The 25,917-nt window shown below is 47.2% G+C and overlaps 1 protein-coding gene and 1 pseudogene across 1 annotated transcript in view; both read right to left on the bottom strand.

Annotated features, from left to right (window-relative positions):
- SYT13 (synaptotagmin 13) overlaps window positions 1–24,466 on the bottom strand; it is a 52,128-nt gene extending 27,662 nt beyond the window's left edge. The window contains exon 1 of the mRNA XM_053562568.1: window positions 24,179–24,466. Within this exon, the coding sequence (XP_053418543.1) occupies window positions 24,179–24,361 (183 nt within the window). The 5' untranslated portion in view covers window positions 24,362–24,466. The remainder of the gene's footprint in view (window positions 1–24,178) is intronic.
- On the bottom strand, window positions 1,009–24,112 carry LOC128565239 (amine oxidase [flavin-containing] B-like; annotated as a pseudogene).
- Window positions 24,467–25,917: the final 1,451 nt, after the last annotated feature.

Here is a 25,917-nt window from a genome sequence, read left to right as displayed (position 1 = left end):
CTGTCTGTGCAAACTGCTGAATTCAGCTTTCTGGACTGACAGAAGAACCTCCCAAGCGACTCTGGCATACAGCCAGCCCAGAACCTGCCTGTGAACTTGCATTTAGGACCTGCTGGCCTGTGGACCAGTGTTTCTCCAACTTTCTTTCCTTCTTTCTTTTTCTTTTTTGCTCAACAAATTTTTATTTTTAACTAGCCGAGTGTGTACTGACCTTTACTGGGACAAAATGGAAGATACCAAAGGAAAAAGAGACAAGATCCTCACCCTAAAAGAATTAAAATCCACTTGATACACACTGCATAAGATAGTAAGACTTAAAGATACTTACTGGGTAGCATTTGAGTACTGCAAGACAGCTCAGAACAGAGTAAACCCACACAAGGGGACACCATCAGCGACAATGACAGGGAATGAAGAGCACACCTGGGGGAAATGTGCTGGAAGGTGGAAAAGCATCGGACCTGTGTTCTCATCCCCCAGATAACCAGTGGCTTCTTAACAGCCCTTGAGCAATTGAGCTCCATCTCTATAAACTTCAATTTGCTCAACTCTAAAACAGAAGGTGAGGACCAGATGGTACCTAAGGTCATCCAATGATAATAAAACATGATTCTAAAAACAAATACAAAAAAAAAACAGGGAAAGTGAGGATATTACAGACAAGAGAAAGTACAAGCATCAAGCTGCAGAGAGAAGAAGAAACTAGTTGCTCATGCATGGACAAAGCATAACGTGGGGCAGCACACAAGCCTGTTTACTATTCTAAAGGTTCTGAGGACAATAACCTTAGAAATTGGTGAACCAGAGTGCTAAGCCAGGTAAGGGACCCTAACCTGGCGCCTCAATGGAGAAAAAGATAAAGCAGTCAGAGCCGGACTTCTCTTCACGCTCCCGCCTCACTCCATTCTTTGTGTTTTCAGGGAACTTTAAGTACAACCCCTTCCCCAAACCCACACCCCGAGTACAATAAGAAGGCGGTGTGGTTAAGACACCTATCTCTTTAGGCTTTCACAGCAGCTCCTTTTTGTGCAGCAGGAAGCCCAGAGCCACTGCTGAAAAAGATGGTGGTCAGTCCCACCAGCTTCAGCAGGCCTGGCACAGAGGGTAGATGTCTCTCCAAGAAGTCTGTAGTGATGGGTCGCACAGGGACATCCACCGACTCTGGCTCTGGCTGCCAGATTTCATCCCCTGGACTCTACCCCACAGTGTGCAGGATCTCCCGGGCTGCTCTCTCCCCAGCCTCCACAGCCCCCTCCATGTAGCCACTCTAGCGTGTGGCCATCTCCGTGTCCACTGGTTGGCGTAGTACCCTTCCATATTGAGTCATGATCCCAGGGGGGAAATAGGTGATATAGCAGCCCCCAGAGTACTGCTCCTCACAACTGTTCTTCTCTTCATAATGTGATGGCTTTAGAACTTCTTGGGAGCCTAGAACTTTTGCAGAGAGCTCACAGTTTCTTCATCCTTTCTTCTTTGGTAAGATGTGCAGCTTTCTGGCTTTGTGGGCAAGGATAAATCCCATTATTGCAGCAAGGCGGCCATCAAGTTTGCTGTCATCCAATGTGTAAGAAATTGGAGTTTCCTCCCCTTCAATAATCATGGTTCCACAGTCATCCTTTTTCCTCCAGAAAGGCTCATTGTAAGAAACCATACACTTGATAACAGAACCCAGAGGCACACGGGTGATCAGCTGGTTCCCCATAATTGGCAGAGGGGATTGAAGTGAATCTTCATTCCCAGAGTGGGGGAAACAGCCCAAATCACATATTTAGCCTCATATATCTCATGGTTTAGGGCAATGGTTCTCAGCCTTCCTAATGCCATGGCCCTTTAATACAGTTCCTGTGGGTCGCGACCCACAGCTTGAGAACTGCTGGTTTAGGGTCTTCACAAGGACGTTTTATCCTGTCTGGTCAGTGTAGATCACAGGCCTCTCCAGTTTCACTCGGTCCCCCAGAAGGTCCATTATCCACTTGCTCACTTGACCAGATACCCCCACAAATTTCCTCTCCTGTCTGGTCACCTGCCCTGCTCTAAGTTGCTTCTGCATTCTGTTGCTGCACTGCTGGACCAGGTGACGTGCTTTGTCCAGCTTCGCCTCTGCCACTGTTCTCTTCACCAACTTTCTTTACAAACGGCTCCAAAGCCACAGGAAGGTAACACATACACAGGAAGCAGTCTGGAGCAACTGGAAATCTTTATTAAAATCTCCAATTCTATCTTAGAAATTCATGTTACTTTTTGTACTTGACCATATTGGCTGTTTTAATATTAAAATGTTTTAAATTATCACCAAGAAGGAAAAAATTCCCCTTGTTTATTTTGTGACTTCCAGGTCTGGTACCACCCTTCCTCTCCAATACACACACACACACACACACTCAGACACAAACTCACACACACAGTCACACTCGCCCCTAGTGGAGAAGCAGCATTCTCACTAATGTCTAGACGAAAGGCACTCAGTTGATTAGGGGAAGCTAGAAGGAGCTAAGAGAATCATTTTGCTGTAGGGAAGGAGCACCTAGAGGCTGGGTCTGTCAGTGGGAACATCCTCACTGTCCTTCAAAGACAGCTTAGAACTGTGTTTTCAACCTTTTTTCTCACGCCACACTTCCGTGGCCCACTTAAATTATGTTGGTCAAAAAAAGAAAGAAAGAAAAGTATAGACTTACTGTGCTTTGAACTTCTTTCATAAATAATTTAATGAATGATCTTTAATTTCATGGCACACTTGAGATCCTCTCACAGCACACCAGTTGAAAATCACTGGCAAAGCTTAGCAAAGTTTTCTTCCCAACCTTATAGAAAATTCTCCCACAGAAAATTTGGGGTGCACCTATAGAAGCTCTTAATCAATCCAAAGAGTCAATCTGCTCCACTGATTCCTTCTATAGAGGAAGACACGCCCAGTAGGTTTTGTCTTCACAGATATCCACAACTGGTTGAATCTCATGGCTAGCAGGCCATTCATTAACAGCCTTGTACCATGCATTAGGGAAATGCAACTGCTAAACTTCAGTGACTGAACACAGTAAAAGTTGATTTCTCACAGTCTGAAAAGGGTCAACTGGCTTTTTCAAACCCAGGCTCCCAGCCCCTTCTATCTTGGGGCTCTGCCTGCCTGTTCCCTTCATTATTCAAATATGAGTTCCTTGAACCCTCAGAATAACCCCATTTTAAAGATGAGGACACTGAAGCTATAGAGCAGTTCAGTCCCGTGCCCCAAGCCCTGGCTGCTAGGGCCCAGGAGAGGCTCCATTCAATCCCAGGCTGATTATCCCACTCTGAACCATTCCAAGCCACTTACCCACCTGCTCCCATTTCCAGTCGGCTTAGACGCGTGCCCATGTTTTTGTGCTGGTTGGGCAGGTGCCCGGCCTCTGCCCCTGTGTGCCCTTTAGTCAGGGGAACAGGACAGTCATCCCTGCTTTTCATACTCTGTGCTTCAGCTTCACCTGGAGACTTTAAAATTCAGATTCCCAGGGCCCCCGAGGTGGAGTGTGGGGAAGCCCCCAAAGGGTGGGCCCTGCACTTGGGAACACCACGGTTTGGGGGAGGCCCAAATGGCCAGGGAGGGCATACGCAGAAGTATCCTTGTGGGTGGCAAGCTGCTCACAGGCATGACCTCCCTGTCCTGGCCCGGTCCTCCTGGCTCCCACGCACTTATTTATCTGGTACATGTTCCCCTCTCACGGAGCTGCCGGGGCCAGGACTCTGCTGGGACCAGGACTCTGCTTCTTGGCTGCTCTTGAAGCAATTTGCCTCTGAGCAAATTCCACAGGGTCAGGTCCCCAGGGGTGGTGTATTTCACTCTGCTAAGTTGAAATTCACGGTGGAGAGGTAGTGCACTTCCTGCCTAAGCACCCAGTGTTTCCATGGTGACCTTACCACTATCCATCTTTTCTTTTCCCTTCCAACACCTCCTCTTCTGTTTATTCCAAGTCTGAACCCCCAGTTCTGTCTCAAATCCTCTTCCCTTGGGGCCTCACTTCCTCCTAGTCTCTTTTCTCTCTGTGATTATTTTAAGATCTAAAAAAGCAACACACTCCCTTCTCCTCAGCTGTTCCCTAAGGCAAGAGACTTGGAAAGCCCTTCTGCCATCAGGTAAACGTGCCTCTCACAACTTTAAATAACAGCCGGTCCCAGTGCCAATCCTTTCTCTGCTGTTATTCATTCAGCCATTGATTTATCATTGATTAAATCTCCAGGGCTGGTCAGCTGCAAGAGCAACACTGTCCAGTCGTTTTCCTCCTGGAGGGGACACTTCAAGTGAAGTAGAGAGCAAGGAGCCATAGACCCAAAATGGCGATTTCATTTGGGAATAAGCACTGTCAGGACCAGGACAGCTGGTAACAAGACGTAGAGGGAGGGGAAGTTATTTCCACTAAGAATTTGAGGGTCAGGGGAGGCTCCCTGAGCTAAAATTAAAAAAAAAACACAAAACACAAAAATCATGTCTAGCATTACCCATGTGTCAGAGACAAGTCTAAGCATTTTACCCATACGGTTTCATTTAAGCTTCGAAACCTCCTGAGGAAAGCCTTACTGGCATCACTACTTCACAGAGGAAGAAACTGAGGCACAGAGGGGGTTAAGTCAGAAGTCACACTGTTAATAAGATGCAGAGCTGGGAAGCGAACCCAGCCTCATGACTGGGAACCTGCAGGCTTTATAGCTCAGCCCTATACTACTGCCTGGGCGAGAACAAGGAACCAGAGACAGCAGCAGTCCACAGTCTTGCTAAGGTCTTGGGTAGACATAAGAGGAAGCCAACTGGGGCTAGATGAAAGCCCACCCCACCCCCATCCTCCTGGTCTAGCCATTTACCCATCATTCCACCAATCCCCACCTGATACTGGGAAGCTTTTATGTGATGGGAGGCTGACACAGACTGAATGTGTGGGCAGATGTGGGGGTCTATTAGAATAATAACTGCTATGACGAAGACCCATAAAAACCCAGACAGAGTATGCAGAAACAAACCAAGCTTTGCCTGGGGAAGAGGAGGGAGGCGTGGAGGAAGAGGCGGAGAAGGAAGACAGGTAAGAGGATTCTCAGAGACACTGACTTTGGGCTGGGCGCCCCCTCGTCACTGACAGGTGCAGACCATGGAGAAGGGCCTTCTGGGCCAAGGCGGGAGCATGCAAGTTTGCAGTGTGTTCAGAGAACAGTGAGACACAGGTGCGATGCAGCGAGAGCCCAGTGAGAGGAGGAGGGCCCATGAGTGTTGCCAGATCCCTCTTCTGGAGGAAAAGAAATTGAAAAACAGAATTTGCTTTTTAAAAAACCAACACTCTGTGGGATTAGAAACCACAAATGGCAGGATCCCATCAAGAGATTTCTTCCTTGTAGGTGGCCCTTGCATGGATTTCAGCAGTTGCATCACAACACCCTTTAGGCCACTAACACTTCCTCTGTCCCAGAAGTACTCTGTGAAGAACGACACAAACTTTATTGTATTTAATCTTCACACAACCTCATAGGCAAGTGCCTAATATTGTCTTTATTCCATATGCCCTAATATTAATAAAGAAAAATAAAATTGACCTAATTATTTTCTCTACTGAGGGAAATTGAGCTCAAGGAGATAGAAACTTGTCCAAGGTCACGCGACTAACATATGGGAACACTGGGCTTTGGACCCAAGTCCACTCCAAAGCCAGGTCTGTGTTAAACTCTATGCTATACTGTGTCCAAATCATTGCTTTTCTGGCAGGTGCCACATCATTAGACTGACAGCCCCATCCACCCCTCCCCACACCACTGGACTGCCTGGATGTTGGGGCTTCCCTTATGTTACTGCTACAGGTTCCAAATCTGGGTTTGACATTCTTTGTGCAAAAAATGTGCTCACTTGTGACACGAGCAAAGACAATGTTAAGACCATGTTGTAACTTCATCAACACTCATCTTAAGCTGGTATAATTTAAAAGATTGATTCAATTCCAACATTTCCACTCCAGCCACCACAGCCTTATCCTCCCATCTCCAGTGTATTTCATCTCAGAGCACAGTCTCTCAGCCAGCCTTTAAATTCCAAAATTTCCACTTGGTTCCCCCACCCCTGCCCCACTGTACTGGTTTACTAGAGATTCAAAGTCTTTCTCTTACACTGAGTCCGTGTATAAGAGGAGGATCTCAGCCCTACATCACTGGTAATTTTGTAAGATGGGAACTCATGTGTTTAATGTTGGTCTCCGTGGCCTTAAGCAATCGTGTCCATTTGAATACTTCAGACTTTTTTTTTTCTGTTTCTCATTGGTGGTGTTCGTATTTTTAATGTTTGTTTTCTACAAAAGTCATTTGTGTATTAATGGAAAGTTTGGTTACATGCCAAATTTCCTTGACATTGAAATTAAGATATTCTTCCAGAGCAGCTGTAAAATTTTTTGATTCTACAGTACTCAGATAATTGAGCCATGAAGGAATTATTTTAACGCTGTTATTGTACCAATATATTACAAGTGATAGTTAATGATGGTTTTTACCCACTTAATAATTGATTACAGCACACTCAAGGTTATCCTTAGAATAATACCTCCTTCATACATTTGCATTTTGATAAGATTTTCTCAGCAGGAGAGAAAGGAGATAAATTCAGCATAACCCTCCGGACCCATGTGGCTATCATCCATTAAAGGTAATACAGTGTGGCAAAAAAGGTATAGAGAACCACTAATCTAAGAACATTCTATCCACTTGGAAAACACATTGATTTCTAACCTGGAAGTTCACAAAACAGACAAGTTGTAGAGTGTGGCTTCAAAACCAGGACAGGAGCTGTTTTAACTGGATCCTCCTTACATTTTGGTGTTAAACCCAAACCCTCCACATCAGATTCCAATCAAACCAGCACACACTTGGTGTCCAACGAATCTGCATTCTCCCACCCTACACACCATGGAAGATGCACCAGTCACAGAAGATGCCTCAGTAAGTTCCTGCCCTCGGGGAGTCTACCATCCAATGGGCAGACTAGATATTCCCTACATTGGAAATCTGAGGTGCTTACGCCACCACTCTCCTACCCTATGCTCATGGCAGACATGCCTAGTTGATCCAAGCATTCTTTTCTGCTGAGCTCTGACACAGCAGGGCTCCAGGAAGCCACGTTACTATTAATAGGGATTGATTAGAGAGATGAAAGATATTTGCTATTCCTCCTGATTCAAACTTACACAAAGGTAAATATGGAAGGTGATCTCATAGGGCCAAATGTCTGGACTGTGTGCTCCAGAAGACCTAAGGATAAGCTCCTCATGGTCGATGTGATCAGAGAAGGCTTCCTGGAGGAGGGGAGCACTCAAGGATGATGAATCTTGGGACAGACAGAGGGGGAGAAGGACAGCAGCATGTGTCCCTGAGGGCAGCATGCTCAGGGCACGGTATGCCACCTGGAGGGGAAGGCTGGATTTTGAGAAGTGGAGGTGGAAAGGAATGGCGAGGCCAGACCAGAAGGGGCCTGGAATGCTGAGCTCAAGATTTTGAATTCTAACAAACAGCAGAGAGACCTTGACAGTGTGTGAGGAGGAGAATAACACGAGTGAAACTGTTTCAGTGAATCAATTCAGCAGGTGCGTGCAGGGGTGACTGATGTGGAGGAAAAGGAAGAAAGAAGGCCGGCCTGGGGACACAGTAGGAGGATGTGAGGGGTCCAGGCAGGGTGTCGCTGTGACGAGTCAAGATGGAAGAAGGAAAGTAGTGAGGCATGAGACTCCTCCAAGGAAGATCATAAGACGGTGCTTACGGTAGAACCAGGTGTCAGGGAAAGGAGGAATTCGAGAGCACTGCATTAAAAAAAAAAAAAAAAAAGTACTTCCATTATTACTTCTCAGGTCTCCCTTTCCAAAAAGGCAGAATCCCTAGACTCTCACTGGAAGTCCAACGCAGCGTTTGGGCAGCAAATTGGTTCCTCTGTGTGGCCTTAATGACTAGTCATTAAGATGTCAAGAGATGGCCATTAAGGTGCTGCGTCTAACCTGCTCCTTCCAGCTGTCATTGACAGATCCAAGGCCAGCCGGTGTCATCCATAGATGTAGCTCTTCCTTCTTTTAAATAAGATTCAAACCCCAGAGATTCCTCATCTGCTTCACCTGGGCTGACACTCAGTGTACAGAATATCACAAAATACGATTTGATAACAGAAGGTCGGTGGTGTCAGAGTATTTGGCTCCAAGTTACTCTAAATGTAAAATATTTTTCCCTCAGCTCATTTCAAGCTTTTCGAAATGAGAATAACAAACCCAAAGCTTTCTGGCAAGCATGTATTAAAAGCTGGGAGATGCACAAAATACCACCCTGGATGTTGGATCACATGGGAAAAGGAAAGTGGCTTCTAAACAATTCAGCCTGATGCAAAGAGAGGCTCTTAGCATTGCCAGTCCTGATCTCCACCAGTTTCATTGGCATACTTTCTCTGGCTCACAGATTCTTCCTTTATTATTCTTCATTATTAGGGTTGGTAGTAACAGCTAACATGATAGAGTACCCTATCAATAAAGGTTTTGGCAGGGAGACACGGCACATTCCAACTGGGTAATTGAAGTGAGTTTCATAGGGCAGATATTTGCAAAGGTGTGGAGGGTTAAGGACACTAACAGTCTCCCGGGCTGGGAAGAGATGGGCACTGTTAACATCCCTAGGCCTGCAAGGGCAAGAAGCAGGAGAGGTCGCCAGAAACAGGACAGGATGCTGCTCAGAGAGAGTGGCCTGCCAGGGAGCAGCAGCCCCCAGCAACTTGGCAGGGATGCAGCCCAAGGAACGAATGCCCCATTACTCTCCTCCTGTCCAAAGTCATCCTTTCAGGCTGCCCTTGGGACAACTCCACCTGAAGCCAAAGGGGAGAGGAGTCTGCCATGCAGCCCCTAGAGGGGCTTTCTGGGGCCAGGGCATGGCGGGTAGGGAGCAGGGAGGGGTAGGTTTGGGTTTGGGAGAAGAGGATTCGGGGGTTCTGGAGGCATTTACTGTGCTCTGAGCACAATCTTAGTGTGTTGCCTGAATTCGGGGATGACGGATGCTGTTAACAGGTGGCCAGACTGGGGCACGGAAAGGTTATCAGCAGTGGTCACACATGGAGGACGGGTGGGTTAGACCTAGAACACAAAGCCAAGTGTCTCACCCCTTCCACCCTTCCAATGTTTGAAGTCAGATCACTCTATAGCAATTGGCTAATGACAACTCAGTTATTAACACTATTTATTAATCCAATTAAAATTTCATTTACTGTTGCCATCAGGCGGTTCCCAGAGGACGCCTGCAGGAGTCACAGGAGCCGGATTCTTTTCAGCACAGCTGCGGCAGCCAGAGCTGCCCCTTCTCTATTCCAGAGGGGCACTTGGCCCTGCTCTGCGTCCATCAGGGACACTCTGTGGGGCTGTGGACAGTGCCTGGGGCTTAGGCAGAAGGGTCAACAAACTTTCCCAGGCTCTGAGCCACCGGGACAGCCAGGCACCTGTTCATTGCCACAAGCGCCCTGCCTTATCCTTTCATTGGCTTCAGAGGCTGCAGATTCAAGATGCTCCCTCTTCAGAGGGATCCCGTATTTTCCTAAAATAAAGAACAATTCCAGAAGCATCACACGGCATGCTGACTGCTGGCTTCACAGGCTTCTGACTCATCTGCCCTCTCATAGCTTGTTCTCCTTTATAATAACTTCAAGTACATCAATTATCCACTCTTCCACTGCCCCGTGCCCTGACCTCTACCTGCCTTGTTAGGGAACAAAGGGAAGGTACAGGCACCTCTGACCCTGGTGGGCATCTTTCTCCCGGGACCCCTGTGGAATGTCACCACCTGGGCCACAGTCTCCCCTCATGCCAGCCACCTGGCTGAGCCCCTCCAACACCTGCTTTTCTTCAGCTGAGACCAAAGAGCCCCGCTCTCTCTTCTCTTTCTCTGACTTCCTGAATGATTGTCTATCGCTTCAACAATACCTTTTTAGAGTCCAAAGACTCCCCTTGCCTAATTGCCCTTTGCCTGATGCCAGGGGAACAGCCCAGCTATTTGGACTCCGAACCTCCCCCCGTTGCTGTCCTGTTCTTTCCCTCCATGATTGGACCAGCCCAGCTGCACCGTGAAAGCTGCGCTCTGCTGGGGGGAGTCCATCCGCAGGGCAGAGGCTCCACAGCACAATCACGTCACCCATCTCAGATAGGCTCTCCATTATTATTCCCAAACCCCTTACTAAACCTCCCTGTTAGAGTTTCTCTACTCTGCTCAGATGGCCTTTCTGGAGACCAGGGGATTGGAGGCCTCCCTGCAGACACGTCTGCTGTCATCAGATGTTGGGATCCGAGGCACTCCTGCCTCCCTCCATGGTCCAGGACACACAGGACTGGATTGCTCCTCCTGCAGACCACGCTCCTGTGCGCACCTCCAGCCAGACCTGTGCTGTGTGCTCCAGACTTACAGAACCACCACTCTGATTGGTATCTCTGTGGAGATGTCTGAAAGAGTCCCCTCCTTCCACCCACACAGAAGAGAATGCAAGGTTTGTGGCCCATGCTCTCATCCTCACAGAGTGCTCCCTGTCTCACTAAATGCTACCCACCACCGGGCTGCACATGTGACAGACTCAGCCGAGACCTCAGGTGTCCTCCCTAACGCCTCTCCATTCCTGCAGCCCACACTCAGCCCATCAGCAGAGCCAGTCTCTTTCCCAAGCCCCTCTCTAATCCACTGCCACCACCCCAGGCCAAGCCGTCATCATCTCTCTCCAGGGTCCCCATGGTCTCCCATTTCTGCACTTCACCCATCCAATGTGGTCTCCACAAAGGATTTTTTCACAACTCAAACCCCACCATGTCAGAGCTTGCCTGAGACCCTTCAATACCTTCCACAGCCCTTGGTATAAAGACCACATACTTACAGCAGCCCAGAAGGCCCTGTGAGGCCCTGCCTGGCCTAACTGCCCCCCAGCTTCTCCTCCCTCTCTCCTGTGCTCTCTGTGCTCCACCCACTCCGACCTTCTTTCAGTCCCTCCTAAGCGACAGTTCTTTCCACAGGGCCTTTTGCACGCACCATATGCCAAGAATATTTCAGAACTGCATCCCCAATGCCTTTTCCTAGTAAACACCACTAACTCTATGCCACAAGGTGTGCAAGGTAGCCCACTTGGGGCCTGGGAAGAAAATAACAGAATTTTGCTTTACAATTTATTACCTTACTGTTTTCAAAAGGTCTATTTTGTGCATGCTTTATTGTGTCTGTGATGTATAGTATAGTAATGTGTTTTATATATAAGCATATCTATTCTCTACAAAGAATGAAAGATACATATATAAGGGGAAGGTACCCAAAATGTTTTTACTGAAAGGAGTTTCCAAAGAGGTTGAGGATCAGAACACTAATCTGTTTTTCACTTCCTTGGGAGGCCCTCTGAGCTCCCTTTCCACACCGCGCAGTAATAAGTTTATATTGACGTATATGACTGCGGGGTGAGCATCGCTTCCTCTGGGATGCTAGTTGCACAGGTCAGGGATGTTGTCTGTCTTGTCGGTATCCCCCAGTGCTCTGCACATAATAGGTGATCAAGAAATATTTACTGAATGAATGAATATCCTAGAAGCGGATGTTCGTGTTCCCTCTTTCATGCTAACAGAAACCATGCTATTCTCTTATTTTTTTTTTCAGACAGAATCTCACTCTGCCTCCCTGGGCAGAGTACTGTGACATCATAGCTCACAGCAACTTCAAACTCTTGGGCTCAAGGGATCCTCTTGCCTCAGCCTCCCAAGCAGCTGGGACTACAGGCACTCACCACCACACCCAGCTACTTTTTTTCTATTTTTAGTCAAGACAGGGTTTCACTCTTGTTCAGGGTTGTCCTGAACTCCTATGCTCAAGTAATGCACCTGCTTTGGCCTCCCAGAGTGCTAGGATTACAGGCATGAGTCACCGCACTCTGCCCACATCTGGAATATTCTTAATGAACTATGTCCTCCCTATACAGTGAACATACAGAAAAGTCATTGATAAATCTTAGCTATTCTTACTCTATGGAAATAATCTGTTATTGTTTATATGAATGGGAGCATCTGGCAGTGAAAAGATCATCTAATAGTGAGATAAATACAAAAATAATCCAGATTCCTAAAAATATCCTTTGAGTCTGTGGCCAGGTGTTGAGTCTACTGGGTGCTTTCTTAAGTGTCATCTGATACATTCTTTAATATTACCCTGCTGAACCATAATACAATCTTTGTTTTATCAGTATGGAAAGAGGGGTTCAGAATGGCCATGGCGATTTAGTTTGAAAATGATGAGAGTCTGAATTCAAACTCAGGTTTTTAATTCTCATTTGCTTCCCATTAAGGTGAAACCACGCTTACAAATTGCTGAGTTGAAGGGGTTCAAGGTGAGAACTAGACTAAGGGCCCCCAAACTCTGTGAAGCTACAGACTTAGCTAAAAATAATGATAATGATCAGCCCCTGCCCCCTCCCCAGATTTGCTTGATAATAGTTAGACACTGTCCCCTGTTTACTTCCAGTCAGTTGTTGTAAAGATTCTTAACTTCCCTCCATAGATAATGTCAGTTTTTGGAAACCCAAAGGGAGTTTCTAAGATATCTTCCAGGCCCAGGAAATAGTGGACGAGCTAGCTTGCCCAGACCACGAAACTGACTCCACTGGAATCATGACCCCAGGAGCAGAAGCAAAACAGGAAGATGATTTCCAGACCCTGTAATGATGTGCACACACCCATAATTTTGCCCCAGACTTAGCCAATTAGCAAACCTAATTACCTAAACCCCTGCCTGTCAAGCTATCCTTAAACCCTACCCCCTCTCTCTTTCCTTTGAATTCTGGGGGAGGCAGATTTGAGAAATTCCTTCCATCTCCCTGCTTTGCACTATGCAGAATAAACTCTTTCTCTGCTGTAAACCCCAGCTGGCTCTGGGTATTGGCTGCCTCCTGGGCAGCAGGCAGATGAACCTGGCTGGGCAGCAACAAGAGCTCAGTATCTTGTTCATAAGATAAACATTTTCATTCTAAGAGTCAATTTCCTCTTTTGGGCGGTCCCAGAGATTGTTACCTAAAACCAATTATAGTGGTTATCCAAAATCAAATGCAAGGCTACAATGTGGTGGGATTAGACCCAAATCCCAAATCTCACGTTCATTCCTTTTTGTTCTCTGTCTCTATACATTTTATATCAAGGCTGTGGAGCACAGGGCGGCTGACAAGTCCTGTTGTTGCTGAAAGGATTTGTTCTATTTGTTAGTAAAATGAACTGATTAGATGATTCATTTGCAAAGAATGTGCACAAAGCCCTTCAAATCACGGGGACGTTTTCTCTTGACGTTACATCACTGCCCCCACTGTCTTTCTCTGATGGTTTACCCCTTCTGCTCTATGAATTGACTGTGCTGAAAGTGAAAGTGTATTTTAAGATGGTTGGTGATGTGCTATGAGAAGGGAGGAGGAAATGAGCCACCTAGAGTGAGCTCAGAGCTAACAGGAGGTGCTCCACGCTTGCAGCTGTTTCAATCAGCTTTCCTCCTTGCCCTACCAAACTGCTTTTTCCCAACCATACCTTCATCCTCTGCAAAGCATTCTTCTTAATTCTATTTGAAAAACAGAGTTTTCACAGTCCAGCCTCTGTAAACCTACATCCTGAACAGCATATCCAACCTGGGCAGTTTATAATGTGTTTCCAAATCAAGCACGGTCTCCATGGGTATTATCTCATTGGGTCTGCAGCTGAAGATTTTTAAAACTCTCTCCAATGTCAACCAAGTGAATGCAGACCCTAAGGGAGGGAAGCCAGGAGAAAGGGAGGCTGTCACACTCCATGCTTGCCTTGACTCCTGGTACGTCACTAAGGGCAAGCTCAGAGATTCTTCAGCGCCCTCCCTGCTTCCTTCCCTGAGCTGGTGGTTTTTATTTTGGCTGCAAGCAGAGGTGGCAGCTCCACTGCTCCTCTGCTCCTCATCCACTACCCGTTCATCCACCAGCCATTTAGTCATTCAACATTTCTCCTTGCTTCTCCTTTGCTATCTGCTAAGCCTGCTCAGTTCTCTATGAAAGAAAAGTATGTTTTGGACTTGACGGGGTGGGGGTTGGGGGTGAAAGGCGTCAGTGAAGTACGTCAAAATACTAAGACTCCTGTCCACAGAATTCCCGTGGGCCCTTCTCTCTCTCTTCTTATTCCTGGACTATATGCAGCTGCCCCTTGTTATCTAACTCTGATCTATCCCTGGAAATGTGGTGACACAAGTTTCAAAAAGCAGGAACTTGTCCTCCATTATTTCAATGGGAGAAATGATAATGTACTCCAAGTCCACCCCCAAATCCCAAAGGACTTCCCCAAATATCACTAGAACACGCTTAAGCACCGTAAAAATCTCCCAGGCTTTTTCTATACTATAAAGCAATTAACTCCGCTTTAACCTGATGCGTTAGCACTTAGCAAACTGCTCTGAGGGAAGGCTGGCTGGGTGTATGGCAGGTAGAGAGGATCACAGCCCCTCTGGGCATCCCGGTGGCCCAAGACTGTCACTACATAGGGTAATGATACCAAAGATACTATATCCTGCCTGAATTGGCCCTGGGTGAGTAGGGCCCCAGCTGTCTGGATGAAGCAGATTGGGACCTAGCAAGGGCTAGAGCCTGGGGGAAAAGGATGGGGAAGATGACAGTGACAACTTGCACCATATTTAAAGGAGGGAGCAGCAGGTTCAAACCTGCTGGGAGAAGAGGGAAGCCGGGAAGCCAAGACACCGCACACTCCCTTCCTCTCGGGAGACTCAAGAGCAGTGAAGTGTTTTTACAGGTGTGCCAAGTGCGTTTACTTTAACAGGCATTCAATACAGATACCAAATGAATGTTAAAATTGTTGCCAGTTACTGACAAATATTATTAAAATGAGAGTTTAGTTTTTTTAATATTACAAATGTAGAAAATACCTCAGTGAGACATTACTTAGCACATATTAGGATGGCTATAATTTTTTAAAAGGAAAATAAACCACTGCTCACAAGGAGGTGGAGAAACTGGAATCCTTGTGTGTTGCTGGTGGGAATTAAAATGGCACAGCTGCTGTGGAAGGCAGTTTGGCGGTTCCTCAAAATGTTAAATATAGAATTTCCACATGACCCACCAATCCCACTTTTAGGTATACACTCGAAAGATTTGCAAACAGGTACTTAAATACTTGGACAGAAATGTACATAGCAGCACTATTCACAACAGAGAAAAGGTCAGATCAACCCAAATGCCCATCCATTGATGAGTGGATAAACAAAACCGGGCATATACACATAATGAGATCTTTTTCAACCATAAAAAGAAATAAAATACCGGCCAGGTATGGTGGTGAGCCCCTGTAATCCTAGCACTCTGGGAAGCCCAGGCGAGAAGGTAGCTTGGGCTCAGGAGTTCCAAACCAGCTTGAGCAAGAGCAGGACCTGGTCACTACTAAAGATAGGAAAAATTAGCTGGGCATCCAGGCACACATCTGTAGTCCTGGCCTCTCAGGAGGCTGAGGCAGGAGGCTCTGCTTGAGCCAAGGAGTTTGAGGTTGCAGTGAGCAGTGATGATGTATGGCACCCTAGCCTGGTGATGAGAGTGAGACTTTCTCAAAAAATATATAAAGAAAATAGAGAACTTAAAAAAAAAGAAATAAAATACCGATACATGCTCCAGTGTGAATGAACCTTGAAAACTTTATGCTAGTGAAAGAAGCCGTCACAAAAGGCCACATACTATTACTACATGATTTAATTTATATGAATAGTTCAGAACAGGCAAATCCATAAAAACAGAAAATAGAATGATATTTGCTAGGGCTTAGGGGAGAAAGGAGGAACAGCGGCCGCTTAATCAGTGAGGTGTTTTCTTCTGGGATGATGAAAATGTTTTAGAACCAAGTGAAGATGATGGTTACAAGGATATGAATGTATTAAATGGTACTGATATGTATAAAATGGTTAATTTTATATAAATTTCACTTCAATAAAAAAGCTTTAAAACTAACTATAAGTTTTATATCATGAACACATAGCTCAATGCCCCTCATAGAGGCATTAATAAATGCTTAATGCATCTGAATGAATGAATGAATGAATGAGTGATGTTGCCATGCTTACTCAGGGCCCCACCTACTTCTCCAGCAGCCTAGTATAGCTGGCTGCATCTTGCTCCCTGCTCTTCAGGTACACAGCTCTTTCCCGCCTAACACTCAGGCTTCCTCCCTGCCACAGGACCTTTGCACATGCTTATTCCTTTGTGTGGAACTCCTGACACTCTCCCTACTGGCCTGGTTAACTTCCTCAACTCCAGCTCTCAGTATGGCCATCGCTTTTCAGGAAAGCCTTCCCTAACCTCCCTGGCTGGGCTGATTTCACACACTTGTAGCATCAGAATCTTCTCTGAGGTCATTTACCACCAGTACACATTTCCATTTGTTTGTGCTCTTCTTTTATTAACTCTGGTCTCCCTCATTACACCAGGCCATTTACGAGGTTGAGAGTGAGTCACTGAGTCCTTGGGAAGGGAGCAGTTACTGCTATATCCCCACCCATGAGCACAAAAAGTGGTGCATAGTATATGCTCAGTAAACATAATTAAGAAAGGAAGAGGAAGGAACATAGCCCTTTCATCTGTTTTCCTTTAGAACCCTAGGGGGCCCTTTTATGCGTATTTGTGTTAAATATAAAGAGGGTGTCAAAAATGTATACACAGTTTAAGAAAAAACATCTGAATTAAATTTGTAACATTCAAGTCACGTTTGCTGCAATTACAAGAGGAGCTCGATGTGACATTTGTTATTGGTATATATTGACTATTACATTTTTAATGCAGTTTTCTCCTTTCTTAAAATGCGTACGCATTCTTTGGCACCCTCTGTATATTGAATTCCTTCCTTCTTAAAACTTGTCTCTATGAAGCTGTTCTCCTCTCTCCTCAAAGCAGGGTTTCCCCATGTTTGTAAGCAGGAAATAAGCTCTGAGGTGCTGAATACAGCACTATGATGGTGTTAAGTTGGAGGTGAACTGCTTCTGGTTATTGGGAGATTGTAGGTCAAACAGCGTGGACAACAGAAGGACCGCCTCGCGCTGACTCTGGCACCGTCAGGTCTTTCTCCTGCCCCCTCTTGGTCTTCTGGGTCTGGTGCTTCTCCACCCTGCTGGTCTCTTCTCTTTCTTCTGCCGTTATTTAAGGCCCCTCTGATTTGTCTTTCAGGTGTTTCCTTCATTATGATCCAATGGCCTCTCTATTTCTCTTCCTATATCCCAGGTCCTTGCTCGTAATACAGCCAGCATATCTGAACACCTGAAAACAATGCTGCACTGTTTTCTGATGCTAGTGAACCATCAATTCCAAAGAGAAGAACCACACGTCTGAATTATCTACCTGGCATACCGACAGGAGAAACCGGGAAAGGAAAGGACGTGTGCCAGGTCAGGACCACCACTGGAAAAGGACTGATGGACTCAGATGTAGGGGTCGGCATCATGAGTTCTTCGAAGGGCCATTTCCAGCGGGTGTGTGTTCATCTTCTTGAAATAATCTATGCTAATTTTTTGATGAAAGATTCATACTGTCTTCCAGGTTGCTAAGCAACCGGCCCAAACATGTTTACTGTGTAAAATCTCTCTGGAGGGCCCTGGGCTGCACCCAATGCCTGAAGCATGATGGAGGCCACACAGCCATCCAAAGCCTGAGAGAGGCTGCTGGTGCTGACCCACCAGATGCAGAGTCATAGACGCTTTTTTGCTATATCTGGGGAAATACAATGGCTCAAATAAAACTTGGACTCCTTTTTTCTCTTGATCTCCAGTTTAGTGGTCAAAAGCGTGGCCTCTGGAGCTAGACTTCCTCAATTTGATTCCCAGCTCTGCCACTGAATATATCACATGAGCTCTCTGTGCTTTACTTTTCTCATCTGTAAAATGGAAAAGGTAATTATGGGTATTTCATAGGGTCATTGTGAGAATGAAAATTAAAATGGTTAAAGTGCTGAGAACCCTGACTGGCTCATATAAAGAACTCGGTCAATATTAGCTATTCTCACTCTATGGAAGGAATCTGCCTTTATCAGTGAGGAGATCATCTAATAGGAAGTTGGGGAAAGAATCCTTTAAAAGTCTGAGAATCCATGAAGGTTGGACCTTCCAGAAGCCCAGAGTAGAATCAGTTCCCAGAGTGCAGTTAGCAATTCCTGGGACCTCCTAGGATCTCCAAGGTGCAGAAGAGAGTTCAAGAAAGCAATCAGCCTGCCCGGGAGAAAGTTCTAGTTTGGGCTGAAGGTGGGAATGCCCCTTCTAAGGGTTTCCTTGCCCCCCGCTGCGCTTCTGCCCTCATGTTGCCTGTAACATGCCTCACAGCAATTGCTGCTCTCACTGTCCGCCTCCCCTCTTATCAGGAAGAGCATCTGTCTGTCTTTCCCTAGCAGTACCCATAGGACCCAGACCGAGCTCACTGAATGAACTAATTAACTGATGAAATGCAATGAAGGAAATTAACAATATTGATCTCCAAATATATTTCTTTGACATATTTTGAGGTGGCTGCCACAGAAGTAATCTGCAAAAGTTGTCCTGTGGGGGGAAATTTGCATCTGTAGAGAATTTCCATTAATGCAGACAGGTCTTTCCTTACCTGAGAGTCTGACGACTTTAAAGAGACATTTACCATCTCTTCTCTCATAACAAGACCATCTTGGCCAGCCGGCCAAGTCGCTTCCTTTCTCTCTTCCAGACCTGATTTGCTACAGCCCAAGTCCTTGTTCCTCTGTACAAACCTCTGTACCTGCACTGAGGAGGTGGGTTTCATTCTCAGAGCTCCCATGCACACACATGAAAATACATTGGAATGTCTTTTTTTTCAGATTTTAATCAATCTGTCTCATGTGAGTGATTTTTCAGCAAACCTTTATGCTTACCCACAGCATAGCTCTCTCTCCTCTCACAAGTGTGAATTAAGACAAGTGGTCTGAAAGGTGTTGCCCTACAGGTCTACAGAGAACAGGAGGGAGGAGCGTTAATAGGGCCACACTGATGGACTCAAGATCCCAGACTCAAGAGTCTCTTTTATGTCACAGGAGAGAAATGGCAGAAAGCAGACAGCACCAAGGAAGCAGTTCTTAATAGGCCATGAAAAGGAGGATCACGTCTCAAATATAGCCCCACAGCCCTTCTGGTAATAAAAGTACTGGCCTGATCATTAACATTCACAAACATTATGTCATAATAGGAACATTTTTGTTTTCTGGAGTCGGGGTCTTGCTCTGTCATCCCAGCAAAAGGGCAGTGGTGTCATCATAGCTCACTGCAGCCTCAAACTCTGGGCTCAAATGATCTGCCTGCCCCAGCCTTCTGAGTAGCTGGGACTACAGGTGTGTGCCACCATACCCAGGTAGTTTTTCTAATTTTTTGTACCGATGGTGGCCTCACCATGTTTCTCAGGATGATCTTGAACTCATAACCTCAAGCAATCCTCCCATCTCAGGCTCCCACAATACTAGGATTACAGGCACGAGCCGCAGTGCCTGGCAACAATTTTTAATAAAAACCTTACTGATCTATAACCACCGAGAGAAAAGTACACAAGTCATAAATGTAGAGCTGGATGGACTTTCATAAAGTGAGCACACCCTCGAGCCAACCCCCCCCCCCCAGAGGCAGAGCACGAACAACTCTCAGAGGCTCCCCTACCCTTGACCCAGTCATTACCTGCCCCCGGGAAACACCATAAATAAACAGTGCCTGGTTTCAAATCTTGTGGGTAAACACAGCCTTAACAGTCGGAACTCCTTTGCTTCTTCCCTCTCTTACTCAATGTCAGAGTACATTGTAATGATTTAATTCAGAACATACATTGAAGGGTTGTCACATCAGACACTGTCAGAGTTACAACAAAGCAAAAGACCCCTTCTCTGACCTTGGGCAGAAGAGATTATATATTCACATAGTTTGATACAAATTCACCACTTGTTTATATTATTTTATAAAAATCTGAGATCTATCGACTATGATTTCATCGAAAGCCACCTTGGTGTCCCCAGCTCTGTCGGAAGCAGGGTAGAATTTTATAATTTGGTAGCATGTGGCAGTGGGGGCGGCAGGGGATACGGCTGGAAGAGGTGTGGGGATCCCTGCTGAGAGCCAAGCAACTTCAGTAAAGCCTCTGACTACCTGTCAACCAGTTAGCTTCAAGGAGACACCCCCAGGTTCACTCTGGGGGTCCCCCTCAGGCATTTGGGAAGATCCACTCAAGAGGACCAGAAGGTAAGTGCCACGCCACAAGGGAGAAACTAGGACACTCAAATGAGAGCTTTATGAAAACAGAAGCCAGGCTAAGTGGCAGGTACACAGGGCGCTGAGCAGTGGGGAAAGGGCGGTTCTCTCAGCTCTGTTCATCTCACAGCTCTTTAGGTTAGGCAAGAGGGGGTCTTCCTCGGAAAGGACCCTGACGTGGCAGGCTGAGCAGACAAGCATGAAGAGGAAATCCAGAGGAAGAAACCCACGGGTCTCACTAAAGACTCAGAAGTAACAGTGATGGGGAGACAATTGTCCTTGCTCTACCTCCCTGCTGTCTCCTCACTCAGACTGCCAGGTCACTCATAATAACCCTGCTTCCAGGCTGGCTGGTGTCAGGGTGGTCCCCGGTGAGTGACGCTGCCTGATTAGGAGAGGACAGCATAGGAAGAATGAATTCCTAGCACCCCACCCTGCCAAGGGCCTGCAGTGAGTAAGGATGAGGGGTTGTCTAAGAAGACAGGATAAAAGGTCCAGGGTGTGTATTTTGAAAAAGCAAAGAACTGTGAACTGAGCCTGGCTGGAGGCATGAGAGGCAATGAGAGACCCAGGGCTTCTGCCCACTACAGCTCTGCACTCCACAGGGGTTCTTGACCTTTTTTGTTCTGAGGATCCCTTTAGCTGTCTAGGGAAGCCTATGAACACTTCCTCTGAACGCTGGGAAAAGCAGAAAATGAAAGACACAGGAGGACTAGCTAATAAAATCAATGTGTGAAATACCTATATGAGTGCTTCTTTATTAATTCATTAAGTAACAAAATCTAGCGGGAGATTTAATAAGTACCATCATTTAGAATGTGAGATAAGCACAAATACTATTGCAAAGTATTTGCAACAGCTGCAGTGTGCTATGAAACTATTTGTGATTTCCCTTGGGGATGAAGTCACAGGTATTGATAATACTACTGTAGTTAGTTGTTTATAATCCTACTTAAAAGAGCTTCTATTTCAGTCAGAGGTAAGCAAAACTAAATATGTCATTTTTTTCCTGTTCTAGACCAGGAACCTCTTAAATTTATCTACAGACCTCTTGGCAGGGGGTGTTGTGGACCCTGTTTAAGAATCCCTAGGAAGGTTTCAAAGTTCTTTTCAAAATCACTAGGAACTTCAGCCATTCAGGGCCAGAAATCAGATTCCCAGGCATGGAATTTTTCCAGTAACCACAGCCAGTGAGTTACAGAGATGGGGACAGTAACTTTGTATCCCACAAGCATCCCAATTCCCAGTAAGACACATTAAGGCTCAGAAACCTCTGTGGGGACTACAGAAATCCAGGACCCCACTCCCCAGCTCCCACGCTCTCTCTCTTCAAGAAAGATCTTTAGAGAGCCTTCCCTGACTCTTGCTATTCTTATCAACATGTGCAAGGGACATCACTTGGCTGTCACCTGCCGCCCCTCACACCACCTCCTTTGCTTTGTTTGAAATCAATTGATTGTCCTTTCTCCATTTACTTTAACTGGGTCAGCAGCTGAATGAGTCTATGCACAATGGCAACCAAGCCACATGAGGTTTCAGCTTCACCACATTCACACCTATGGATTCAGCCCCAGGCTGAGGGAATCAGGTCAGGGAATGAGGATGGGAAGGAATCGTGTATTAACAAATATTTATCATGTCTCTAATGAGCTCCCACTGGGTTGCAAAGACATGGCCCATGCACCCACATCTGAAGAATAACTCAGATGATAATCCCAGCTGGCTGGATGCTGGGATGCCTGTATTTGTCAACAATTTCTTATTGGGGACCTACTAATTTTCAGGCGCTAAGTAGATACTGGGAATAAATATCATACAAGTAAGTGAATATGAAAGATCACATCCAACTGGACGAAGAGCTAGAAGGAACAATTTGGGAGATGATATTGGGGTACTTTGTTTCATGGTCAGTAAGCAAAAGCCTCCCCAACATTTAAAGTGAAAGAGACCTGACAAAAAGAGCCCTGAGGATGAGAAGGAACCATCTATATGAAAAGCCAGAGTAAAACAGAAGTGGGCAGGAAAGGGCTGGGTGTCTTATGAGAACAATCCTAATTCTAAGGGGGCCAAGACTGCCAAGAAAGGGGAGACTGCAGGTCACACTGGTTAATACCACAGGCTTGAGAATCAGACCAGCTCAACTAGAACCTAGAATCCAGCTCTTAAACTTCTCTGGCTGTGTGGCCCTGGGCAAGTCACTTACCTTCTCTGAGCCTCAGTTTCCTCATCTTTAAGTTAGGGTCATCACCCAGCTCCTCTGTTGGGTTGTTCAATGCACTGTAAGGGTAAAACACTCAGGACAGCATCTGGCACTGTGTATGTGCCATGTAACACTTTGCCACGACCTAGTCTAATGAGAAGTTGTGGGGGATTTTAAGCAGGCACAAGATACGAGCTGGTTTGTCCTAAACAGATTTTCAGCCATTGTGTGTGCAACTGGTTGTCAATTAGGCAGAGAGTTGGAAGGGATCTTAGAGGTCATTTACACCAACTGTCTCCCCAATGGCTCTCTTGGGGAATGGGGAGTAGGTACAGTGCCTGGAGGGCCGCCACTGGAAGGCAGAGGAGTGGCTGTCCCTCAGATGTGCTGCAGGAAACAGAAGGTTGAGAGGCAGCCAGCTGCTACTGCCACAGAAAGGCCCACTGAACCCCCCTGATAATGACAAGCCCACTACTCCCATTTCCAGATCATTCCAAGTTCCACATCCTGCTGGGCAGCTGGCTCCTATTCAGCCAGTGCCAATGTCACTGTGCTTGGATTGTAAGTGCCTCAAGGACAGCAGCCATTTCCTTTCCACTCTCCCTGTACAGTGACTGACATAGCCCCACACAGCTGGGTCCTCTGAGCTTTTGAATCATTGATTGGAAAAAGGAAGGTGGAATCACAGCATCTTAGGGCCACTCCTGGAACTATAAGATCCATAAGGCATCGAGAGGACCTTGGGAGGTCATCTAAGCCGTCTCCCTGCCCCAGGGCCAGCCTTCTGCAAACCACTCTATCAAGACTCTTTTTCTCTCATTTCTCCAGAGAATACTCTGCACTATCTACTTTGGAAATGCATCCTGGAGGTCACAGCTTGTGTAGGGAAATCCTTCCAAACCCCTTCTGCTGCACTGTACAGAGGGAACACAGCCCAGTTCTTGCCCAGAGGGGCTCTGGGGACAAGCAGATGGGTGGGATAAAAGCCCTACCGTCACAGGGACATCTTCGGAGCCATCTGGGACAGCCCACAGCAAGCCCTCTGGCTGGCTGGCTGGAGTTGAGAGCTGCTGGGAGCGGGGCTCCTGCTGCCTTTCAGAGCCAGGCCTCCCTGCCCAGCTGCCCCCAGGCTCCCCAGCTCCTAGGACCGAGGACGGAGGGGAACCGCAGCCACCTCCCTCTGGTTTTCTGGGAGTTACTCCTCAGCTCTGTCAGTGTTTGCCCTCTTGCAGCCCCACAGTTACCCGCCTTCCCTCTCTCAGCCCCATTCCTCTTCCCCTCCAATTCTGCAAGCTTCCCATTCTCCATAATTCCTCTCAAAGTCGCCCCCAACCTTTCCCGTCCCCCTCCCACATTCCTCTCTGAGCGCCCTTCCCCTCCCAGCCTCCCTTTCCTTTCACTCGTCCCAGCAGCCGCCCAGCCCCGACTCCCCGCCCCCTTCCTACCCCAATTCCTACCCAAGTCCCCTTCCCCAGCCCCTCCCCTTAACACTGGCTGCTGCCCCCCATCGTCTCTCGGTAACCTCAAGCCCCCCACCCAATTACCCCTCACGTTCTTCTCCCATCCCCCAGGCCTTTCCTGTTCCTGGATAGGTCCTAGAGCATGTCCCTCGTCCCCTCTCCCCGCCAGCTCTGTCGCGGGGAGCACCGTGACAGCCCGCCGCCCCATTCCCTCTCTGCGCAGTCCGGGCGCCCAGGCTCTCCCCGGGAGGGTCCGGGCACCGCCCCCGCTCACCTGTTGGTCTGGCTGGAGCACGCCCGGCTTCGCCTTCTCCGGGTCGGGGTCCAGGTCCCGCGGCAGCACTCCCTTCTTGGGGTGCATGTGCCGGCACAGGCAGGTGACCCCGCACAGCGCGAGGATGCTGGTGGCCGTGCCCAGCGTGGCGCCCAGCGCGATCACGGGCACCGACAGCACCATGGTGCCCGCCGCAGCGCACCCACCGGGGCCCGGCCCGCCGCCTGCAGCCAGGCAGCTCTCGGGATCCCAGCGAGCCAGCAGCTGTCCCGCTAGAGGGGCGGGGAGGGAGTGAGGACGTCAGAGGAGGAGGAGGCCAGCCCGCGTCAGCCTTGCGCCCCCCCACCCCCCGCACGTGACTAGACCCCCTACCCTAGCAGCTGCCAGAGCCTGTCAGGTGGAAGGAACCTTAGGGTTGTTTCAGGCCATTCTTAACCCTTCATGTGTAAACGGGGACAGTGGGCCCAAGAAGGGCAGCAGCTGGCCAGGTCACACTGTTAGCGGGTCGGTCGGACTGGAACCCTGGCCTGAGACTATTAGGGTGGGGCGGTCACTTTACCAGACTAGTAACCCTTTGCTCGCCCTCTTTCTCCCCCAGGGGCTGAACAAGGAGGCTGTAAAATCAGGTCCTCTAAGAGCTTTTCAAACAACAAACACACAAAGCTGAGGATTTCCCATCTCCCAGACCTGACAGATGTTCCCCCAGTGGAGAGGCCTGGTGGACAGAACTGATGTGGCCTCTGACTCTGCCTGTGTCCCTGGAAGATGACTACAATGACTCTGTTTACATCTGCACCCCCCTTAGTGTGGCTGGTAGTTCACTTCTAGTACCTAATTTGATCCACAGTATTCTCATTTTTATATATAGATAAGGAAGCTGAGCCTCAGAAAGGACATGGAGGGCTAGAAAAATCATCATGCTGAACTCAAACTCCTGTTTGCAGATTTCCAGTCCACACTTGTCTTAGGGAGATACAGAGTATCAAACGCAGCAGCTGAAATACTCTTTAGATTCCCAGAGAAAGAGGGTGAAAGGATGCTAGGAGTGAGGGGGATTCAAATCTCAGATACAGAAAACAGCGAGTTTTCAGTGTTTTTTGTTATATGGAGCACTTAATTCAATTCTGCAAACCTTTGCTGTGGGTTGACTGTGCTCTACCCATGCTAGACGTGTGTGTGAGAAGGGGTGTAGGTGTTCTCGTCCACAACAGGGCTTTCAAATTTCCATGAAGCTAGTGACTCCCAAATCTATGACTTCTCCAGCCAGATCTTTTCTGCTGAGCTGCTCTGATCATCATTTGGTTCCTCCCACTTTTTTAGTTATCTACACCTATACATAAACTCATCCATGACTTAGTGGCTTAAACCAATTACTTTATTACTTATAATGATCTCGTGAGTTGGCTAGGCTCAGCTGGGTGGTTTTCCTGCTTGCTATAATATCTCTTGGGACTCCAGTCATCTGGGAGTATGGCTTAGCTGGAACATCCAAGATGGCACACTCAGATGGGGAGTAGTTAGTACTGGCTACAGCTGAGATTGCAGTGGGGCTGTCAGTGAATGCCTTTTTGTTCTTCTCCATTTGCTTTCTCCATATTGCTCATAGTATGGGAACCAGGTTCTAAGAGGAAGGAGCTGTCAGTTTTCTTAGACCTGTGTTCAGAAGTTCTAGAATCTCATTTCTTTGGTCACAATAGTAGTCTCTCTCTATTCTTTTTCTCCAGGGCATCAAAAAGGAG

This window comes from Nycticebus coucang, chromosome 14 (assembly GCF_027406575.1).
Source record: "Nycticebus coucang isolate mNycCou1 chromosome 14, mNycCou1.pri, whole genome shotgun sequence".
Classification (NCBI taxonomy): domain Eukaryota; kingdom Metazoa; phylum Chordata; class Mammalia; order Primates; family Lorisidae; genus Nycticebus; species Nycticebus coucang.
Note: the sequence above shows the minus strand (reverse complement) of the source record. Positions and strands in the feature narration are given on the sequence as shown.